The sequence below is a fragment of the Trypanosoma cruzi genome, genomic scaffold (assembly GCF_000209065.1).
Source record: "Trypanosoma cruzi strain CL Brener 1047053513421 genomic scaffold, whole genome shotgun sequence".
In the NCBI taxonomy this organism is placed as follows: Eukaryota; Euglenozoa; class Kinetoplastea; order Trypanosomatida; family Trypanosomatidae; genus Trypanosoma; species Trypanosoma cruzi.
This window is the reverse complement of record NW_001849281.1, coordinates 36,863-45,726: the sequence shown is the minus strand read 5'-3', so window position 1 is coordinate 45,726 and position 8,864 is coordinate 36,863. Positions and strand designations below refer to the sequence as shown.

General features: G+C 52.2%; 1 protein-coding gene across 1 annotated transcript, besides 11 other annotated features; it reads left to right on the top strand.

Moving 5' to 3' along the window:
• Nucleotides 1-691: a sequence feature (heterozygous, non-Esmeraldo-like haplotype).
• Nucleotides 1-3,047: a mobile genetic element.
• Nucleotides 692-2,602: a sequence feature (areas not merged during assembly with more than two copies in the genome that could not be assigned to a particular haplotype).
• Nucleotides 2,603-3,381: a sequence feature (heterozygous, Esmeraldo-like haplotype).
• Nucleotides 3,360-3,396: a sequence feature (GA-rich).
• Nucleotides 3,382-6,225: a sequence feature (areas not merged during assembly with more than two copies in the genome that could not be assigned to a particular haplotype).
• Tc00.1047053509377.20 (trans-sialidase, putative) lies at nt 3,927-6,281 on the top strand (the record flags this gene model as incomplete). The annotated part of the gene is made up of 1 exon (XM_800658.1): nt 3,927-6,281. The coding sequence occupies one exon, from the start codon at nt 3,927-3,929 to the stop codon at nt 6,279-6,281; it is 2,355 nt and encodes a 784-aa protein (XP_805751.1).
• Nucleotides 6,226-8,864: a sequence feature (heterozygous, non-Esmeraldo-like haplotype).
• Nucleotides 6,814-6,930: a sequence feature (A-rich).
• Nucleotides 7,269-7,311: a microsatellite.
• Nucleotides 7,334-7,378: a sequence feature (A-rich).
• Nucleotides 7,996-8,259: a mobile genetic element.

Sequence of the window (8,864 nt, the reverse complement as noted above, 5' to 3'; positions counted from 1 at the left end):
CCCCCGCGCATATGGAATGAGGGCATCTCCGGAGTCATCGCCGACCTTCTGAGCGCATACAGTTATTATTGGCACCAGGCGGATGCTCAGGCTCAAATTGCCTTTGCCAGTCTGTTATCGTGGACACGAGCACTGGATATAGATCGGGTTCCCGCAGATTGCTTTAAGGATTTTGGCAGGGCCCTACTGCAGGCATTCCGGATGCAGACCATGATAACAAGCGGGCCCAGCATCCCGCTTTCTTAATTTTGCGCCCGCATTTGCACGCAACAACAGCGATTGTTGTGATGCCAATTGTGTCATATTTGTGGACACGACCCATCTACATGCAACGTGCGCGGCGTAGCCGGGGGGAATTGCTCGCAGCACGGACTACGGCAGCCCCGCCACTTCCCACCAACTCGCAGAGACTTCGCACCGCACCGCCGACGCTCCATCCGATATTTTAAATTGCCCGACGCAATCGTTGAGAATGGCAATGGAGCTTATCCGCCAACGACGCTCGACTGTGATACGACGAAAGACCAACATCTCCGCTTTGGGCCGGCCACACAAGGAGGGCGAACGATGTGGCTTGATAAATGTGGGCGCCGTCAACGTGGAAGCAGAGAATGCCCCTAGCGGGCGGTCTTCAACGTTTTTTTCTTTTTTTTTTTGCCGCACGCACGAACAGCCGATGAACGAGGAGAGCTGCGCGGCCTTGTTGGTGGGAATATTAGAAGTGGCGCCATCGACCCGACCGCGGCACACCAGGATGCTGCGGTCCATGTTGCAAATGAATCGAACCCCGCTGGAAATGGTGATTCTGGGGTTACAAAAAATAGCGTCGCGATCGGGACGAAACAGGCGCGCCCCCTGACAAAGGAAGGGTTGAATCAACCTATCCGCAGCCGGACCGATTGGAAGGAACGCGTTGTTTTTCGACTTGCGTGGATAACGGCGAGCCGTTTGTTTGAGATTTTGGCCTTGACTCCCAAAAATGTCACGCTGGAGCCGAACGGGACCTTAATTTTGTATTGATCCGTGGCACCGAAGACGGCGAGGGCGGATCCCCACTGCGCCTCGCGGTTCGTGGGGATGCGAGGGCAGGATGCGTTCGACATTATAAAGCTCTGTATGACACTTTGAAATAACGGAAGGCTCACGAACCTGACGACTGCCCAGGTGGAACGAGCTCTGGCTCCTTGGAATGCCACGGCGCATTCCATAAAACAGGGTGTGTTGAGGCACGCGGCTCCAATCGTGGAGACGCACAATTTGGACCCACATGTGATCTCGCAGTTGGCGGTGCACGTCAAACCGTTCGACCTTCCCCAGAACACAGTTCGATATTTGGGGAAGTGCACCACAATGCTGACCCAGGTGTCGTCGCTGGCCGCATTGATGTGAAGGGAGAAACTGCGGAAGGGCAGGAACCCTGGCTGGGAGCGGAGGAGCTTTTTTCCATGATTTTTATCATTATTCTGCCACAATAACGAGACGCGCGACAAGGACGCGTCCGGCCACACCACAAGATGAACGAAACATCCCGCTACAGCAGGTCAACGTGCCCGTATTGAATCCGGAGTGGGTCAAGGGCTGGTTGAACCCGGCTGCCTTAGGGAGACTCGTGCAAGCATGGGGACTCGTCGGGCGGTCCCCTTTCCCTCCGTCTTCCTCCGGTAAAGCGCGCGAAACTCACGGAGGATTCCAGTCGATGACGCGCGATTGTTGAATGCAGCGGGAATAATCGAGACCGTTTCGTCTGTAATACGAGAAGGATGGATAATGCCCCTTTTTCGGTTGTGGAGGAGAAAACCACCGGTTTACGACGACGACGGATCGCGTGGCCACGCGACAAGAACAGAGACGACCTTTATGAGGCTAATTTTCCTCTTTTACACATTTCCCATTATTTGCCGCCTGTGATGGCTGAGGCCACTTTCTGCCTGGATGTAAAGGCGTCCTTTTTTTAGGTCTTTACCGCGGGAGACTCGGCATCTCTTTTGATGCCGCGTGGAGGACGGCACGCTGGTAGAGCTGACACGGCTCCCTATGGGATGCAAGGCCGGCCCAGAAATTCACCAGATTATTACTTCGGCAATCGCCGGGGTGACGACGGTGGCTCACCGCCTCCGGGCCGCACCTCCATTGGTGCGTGTCGACGTTTGGATCGGTAACATACGCATTGCAGGGTCGAAAAGCGATGCGACATTGTGGGAAGCCCAAGTGCTTCGTAATGCGGACGGCCGTCGCGCCACGATGGGGGAGGACCGCGAATCGGGCGCCACGCAGTACATCTTCCTGGGGGTGCAGTTTGTTCACGCTCACCGTGCGGTATCACTGAGTGACATGTTTGTCCGCTCTGTATGCGCCGTGCCGTCGCTCAATTCAACAGCCATCGCGGAAGTGGAGTTTGTAGCGTCACGATTTTTATATTTGGCGGCCATTTAGTGCACGCGTTTATATGACCATTGCGTTTTCAGAAAGGCAGTGCGACGACAATTATCCGCACTTAACCGGGGATGGTGCAGGAGACATCCCCGGCGAACCTTCCGCCGTCAGTGGCTGGTTTGGGCGAGAGATTACGACAAATGATCGAGAATAATCGTAGGCGAATCATCAAGCCCACAGAAAAGGCATCGGCCGCCATCATCAGGGATGTGTTGCTCCATGGATGGTGAGCCGTTTTTATTACACAATCAGGCGACGTTAAAATTGCCTGAGGGAAATGGGAGAGGAAACCTTTTCTTATCATGCAAGCCGAGACACGCACGGCACGCTTAGCCTTGTCGGTCTTTTCCGCCATCTTGCCATCCACCACTGACGTTTGGGTGAAAAATACTCTGTTTCAAGGAGCGGCGAATAAAGTCAGATCAAAGTCATGCGCCATGACGTGGGAGCTGCAACGGATATATGAGTTTTTGGACTCTCGCGGAGTACAGACATCCTTTGGTTACGTGCGGTCTGCAGAAAACACCGCAGACGGCATATCACGCGGTCGTGTTTTTACACTTCAGGAATTGACGAAGGGCGGAACTTGCGAAAGGGAGCGGCGAGGTTTTGTGCCTATCAGATAATATATGTATATATACAATTAATTGGTTAAAGTTTGAGGATATGGGGAACACACTCTCATTCCATTTACTCCTTTTTTTTTCTTCTTGTGTGATTTCTAGAGATAATTTCAGCATTCGGTCAGCCTCCCGGGCGGATATTCATCCCGTGTCATCGCGTGGAGTGAAGCACCACATCTCATTGAGGGTGGAATGAGCGAACACTGTGGGTGCTCGCTCCGTGTGCGTTGTGTGTAGCTGGCGGGGTGGGTGCCCGCTCACGGGCCAAGTTGATCGTGAGTGCCTCTTGACGGCATCCATTCATCTCTCTCTCTCTCTCTCTGTCTGTCTGCCTTTCCCTGTTGGGTGTGAGACGTGTTGCACCGCGGGAGGGCTTGCCCGCACACACCGACGGCCCGCCGTGACGCCCGCGATGGCCGGTGCGGAGTGGCGGTGCGTGGCGCTGGTGTTTTGCGGAGCGAGTGGGTGCGGTAACTGCGAGAGGGTCAGTGCCCTTCTCGCACCCTATGTGTGTGTGTGTGTGGTGCTGCTCTTTTCTGTGGGCGATGGCTCTCCGTGCTGACCCTTCCGGATTGTCTTGTGTCCCGCTCTCCGCGTCGGTGCTCTGCTCTGCTCCCCGCTGGCGTGTCTGATGTATTGCCGCCGTCGCTATTTTCCTCCTTCACTTCTTGAGCACACACACAAAGAAGGAAAACAAGCGCTAATCGCTACTGTGCACTCTGAGGCTCTGAAAGGACCAACCGTACACCGCCCACACACACATATTTGTATACTCTCACGTGTTGCTGCAGTCAAGGCACCCAACAAACACAGCCGTTGCCGCGTGACCGGATCCGGCGGAAGGAGGAAGGAAGAGAAAGTGAGCAGCAAATGCCCAGCATGTCCCGTCGTGTGTTTGATCCCGCGGTGCTGCTCCTCCTCTTCGTCATGATGTGCTGCGGCAGTGGAGCTGCCCCCACTGAGGCGAGTAATTCAGGGGAAAAAATCATCTTTGAAGTAAATGATTCATTTTCTGATTCAATGAATGCCACTTTGGTACAGGCGTTTCATTCGTTCCGTGCACCCTCTCTTGCTTACGTGAGTGGTGTTGTTGTGGCCACTGTTGAAGCGCATTACAAAAACTCCACGGATCAAAAATCGTGCGTAAGTATTACTGCAAAGTCGATGAAAAGCAGTGGAGGGACGTGGACAAATGGAACTGCCATCGTGTTTGACCATTACGACGTGAAGATTGACCGCCTGTTGAGCCCAACAACCATTGTGGATGAAAAAGATGCTGAAACAAATGCTCTTGTTGGGGGTTATGGCACGTCAACGACTCCATTGACGGAGTTGGCCGCTGGTGACTATTGGATGCCCAGAATGGCGGACGGTGTTGTTCCGCATTACGGAGACGATGAGGAAAAGAAACAGTTTGAGTGGCAAAATCGAAGCACGTCAGGTGTTCCTTATGACTTTTGGGACGGTACCAGCACCAAGCCCAAACCCTTCAAACAATTTCTGGGTGGTGGTGGCGCAGGCATTAGGATGGAGGACGAAAGTCGCTATGTGCTGCCTATTCAAGCCTTGACCCATGATGGAAAGAACGTTTCTTTGGTCATCCTTGCCAACGGTACTTATTATGGTTGGGAGTTCTCAAAGCATACGAGTCATTACGGATGCATCCAGCCTGCGGTTCTTGAATGGAAGGAAAAAAAGCTTATAATGATGACGTCGTGTGATGACGGCAGCCGCAGGGTTTACATGGCGGACGAAAAGGGGACTTGGTGGACGGAGGAATACGACACTCTTTCACGCGTGTGGGGCAACTCGCTGGCTCGTAAGGGGCACGGCGTGCAGGGTGGCTTCGTCAGCGCGACGATCGATGAACAGAAATACATCCTCGTCAGTCGGCCGGTATATTCCGGGGAGGAAGGAAAACAAGAAACGGGCCGACTTCACTTGTGGCTGACGGACATGCAGCGAATTTATGATGTTGGGCCGATATCCGCTGAGAATGAGAACGTTGCCGCCAGCACTCTGCTGTACGCCACGGTCGAGGCGCAGTCATTGGAAGGGGGAGAAAAGAAGGAAGAGAAGAAACTGTACTGCTCGTACGAGGTTGCTGCAGGGGGAGATAACTACAACATTGCTTTTGTGGACTTGACGGAGAAGTTGGAGGACATGAAGAAGGTGGTGGCTGCATGGAAGGAGAAGGACGCGTACATTGCGAGGGAGTACGGCTGCGGGAATGAAAAGAATAAACCACGTGACTGTGGTGAAGTCCTCGCCGAGGGACTGGTTGGCTTCTTATCCAACACGTCAACTGACAGCACGTGGGCAGACGAGTACCTCGGGGTGAATGCCACAATAACGAAAGGAACGAAAGGAAAGGTGACCAGCACGGAAAATGGTGTGAGTTTCGAAGGGTTTGGAGCAGGGGCGGAGTGGCCCGTTGGCAAGAAGGGGCAGAATGTGCCGTACCACTTTGCGAACGACAAGTTCACTCTTGTGGCGACGGTGTCCATTGACAAGGAGCCGAACGGAAGCAGCTCTATCCCTTTGATGGGTGTGAGGATGAACGATGCACAAGGCACCCTGCTCTTTGGTCTGTCGTACACCCACGAAAAGAAGTGGAATGTAACATTCAGTGAGAGTCTTCGGAATTCCTCGGCGTATGGTTACGGTGTTGGATGGGAAACAAACAAAAAATATCAGGTGGCACTGGAAATGCATCATTATGATGGCGTGAGTGTGTACGTGGATGGGGAGGAGATATACTACACCAAAGATTATGAGGACGGGGAGGATTACAACTTTACTCAAAAGTTACGAACGCTGTTGAGGTCCCACGGCATCTCGCACTTTTACATTGGCGGGGACAATACGAGCAACTCGGACGAAATTAATGTGACGGTGAGCAACGTCCTGCTGTACAACCGCGCATTGAACGAAGCAAAGCTCAATGCGTTAATGAAGAGGAACGCAGTCGCTGCTGCAGCGGCGAAGGTGCCGGCCCAGGAAGTTGCGGCTCAAACTACCAATGTGAGTGAACCTTCTCGTCATCCCGCCAATGTGCCCGTCGTCACGCCTGAAGCGCAGCAAGACGCCACATTATCATCACGAAGTCAACACTCACCAGCGCAAACATCAGAAAGTGAAAGTGGACCAGCAGATTCCAAGCAAACATCTTCTGATATCATTGAACCCTTCACCTCAGCTGGGGCAGGTGGACACAGCGGATGAAGAATCTCCGCGGAACGGCAACACCGACGATCGGGCGCCGCACGGCATTTCATCTGATGTCTTGGAGAGCGTGCACGACGAGCCGTCCACTGCCAACACGCTCGCCAGCGACAAACAAGACGCTGACCGTGACGAGGACACGCATGCCCACACTGCCGTGGGCACGAACAGCAGCACAGACCCAGCAACCGCTCACCGCAATGATAACGTGTCGGGTGGCGCTGAGGCCGCACCGACTCCTTCGAGCGCAGCGCCTGGGGAATCCAAGATCCCATCGGAGTTCAACGCAACAATACCCTCGGACCATGTCATTTTGCTTGAGCACGGGCAGTTCGGCGATTTGGCGGCCATGGCTCTATTTACTGACAGCACCGTGCATGTGTGTGTGTCTGGGGTGCTGTTGCTGCTGCTTCTGGGGCTGTGGGGCACTGCGGCTCTCTGCTGAGGTGTGAGGGAGGGCGGAATTGCGGCTTTTCGTGGAACAACGAATGTGCAGCTTCCCAGCACTACGCAAATATTTCAGGAATACCTCTTTTTTTTCTTTTTACTTTCTTTCGCTTTTCTTTCATTTTTTTTTTTCTACTTGTTTACTTTTTTTTTTTCTTTTTTTTTTTTTTTCATTTCTTTTTTTTTTTTTTTTCCCTTTTTTGCTGGTGCTCTATTGAAATAATCAGCGCCCCTGTGTGTTTTTCCCCCCAAATGGTCGCATGCTGCACACCGTCATGAGTGTTGTGTTTCCCCTCTTTTGTTTTCTTTTGTTGCCCACACGCGGTGCCGGCCTCATTGTCGTGCGTCCCACGGACTGCACGAAAGGAAGATTGGAGGAACAGGCCGGATGCCGCATGGAATGTGAAGAATGTTGTGTGGGCTCGTGGAATAATGCGATTTTTTTTTTTTGTTTTTCTGTGTGCGGGCAGTATGTATGAACTCAAAAACACGGTCGTATTGTACTCCAGAGGAAACGAAATGAAATTCGCGCCAAATCGCTTTTTTTTTTTTTTTTCGTTTGTTTGTTTCTTTTTTTTTTTTTGGAGTTCTGCCGGACCCCCACATTTTTTTTTTCTTTTGTTTTTGCTGTTTTTTTCTTTTTTCTTTTTGGTAAATCGTTACATCTCTTTCCGTCTGTGCCGTGCTCACTGTCATTGTGTGTCTCCGTGTCCCTTTTATTGTCTCTCTGCTGGCTGTGCTGCTGAAATGCCTCCATTTCTTCTAATTTTTTCTCTACTAGAGGCACCGATGGTCCGCGACGACGATTGTTTTTGCTCCCCATTGCGAGGGCACGGGGGTGACTGGGCGCCGGCCTGCTGAGTGCACTCGGGGGAGCGGATGGTGTGCGCCGTGCCTCACTGTGAGTGTGGGATGCCACCCGCCACGACCTGCTGTGAGGCGTGATGCCTATCCGTCGGGGAAGCGACAAGTAAAGGACTGCGGCGTGTACTTGGATGCGTCCCGTCCCTCTTGTTGCGGCCGTGGGTGTGCTGTGCCCATGGCCCTTCGTTGCGGTGCGGCGGGATTTTCCTACCCATGTCTTCACCCTTGTGAGTGGTGGAGTGAATGGAGAGAGGCTGTGTGTGCGTGTGTGCGAGGTGCCCGTGTGAGTTGTGATTTCCTCCATTGTTATTTATTTGCCTCGGCTTTGTGTGATGGTCCTTTGGTTCTATTATTTTTGTTTTGCGATTGGCGGTAAATGAAGTGTGTGGACGAGCAGAAGACTAGGAGCTTGTGAACGGGATGTTCGCGAGGAAGGCTGGCTGCCCAAATACATGTATATCCTGATTGAAAGGATATATTTCTTTGGGTGTTTTTCCTATTTTATGAATCTTTTAGAAGACTCCGATGGTAGCAATCAGGGAACCGATAACTTCTGGATGAGTTTTAATTGCTTTTGTTTCTGCCGTCCCACCCGCCCCCTTTGTGGTTCTTACCTTGCGGCGGGGTCTTGCGGCTGGAGGAGCCCAAAGTCTTCCACTTTTTAGGTTGTGAATACACACACACAAACGCATTTATATATATGTACATGCGTTTCCAATCCGAATGGAGCGATCAAGTTACGATAATAGCCACCATAATGTGCATATATAAATATGCGCTCACTTGGTGTAAACGCTCACCGAGGATTTGGCGAACTCCGTCCCCACACCATTCGCCCCTTCTCATTCCGGTCTTGTGTGAATTCTATTGACGTCTGCGGGGTCCGGTCAGTGGCCCAAGTGAATATTCTAGGAGCTTTTTGTGTGTGTTTTTGCTTTTGTCGTCACGGCAATTTGGCTTTTGTTTTTTTTTGTGATTTATGTTTAAAATTTGGGGCGCTTTTGCCTGTGATGCTTGTGGTTTTTCCTACCGTTGTTGTACCTCCTCCTTTTGAGGGAGGGGAGGGGAAGGAATGGGGGTGTCAATCATGTGCGCTACTTTCCTTGCGCGTTGTTGGATGATCGCAGCAGAAGGAGTAGGATTTGGAAAGGACAGAAATGACGGATTACTATCAGAGTCTTGAACTCCCACGCGATGCGACGCAAGAGCAAATCAGAAGGAAATACCGCCATCTGGCGTTAAGGTTTCATCCTGATAAGGCGGGACCGGAGG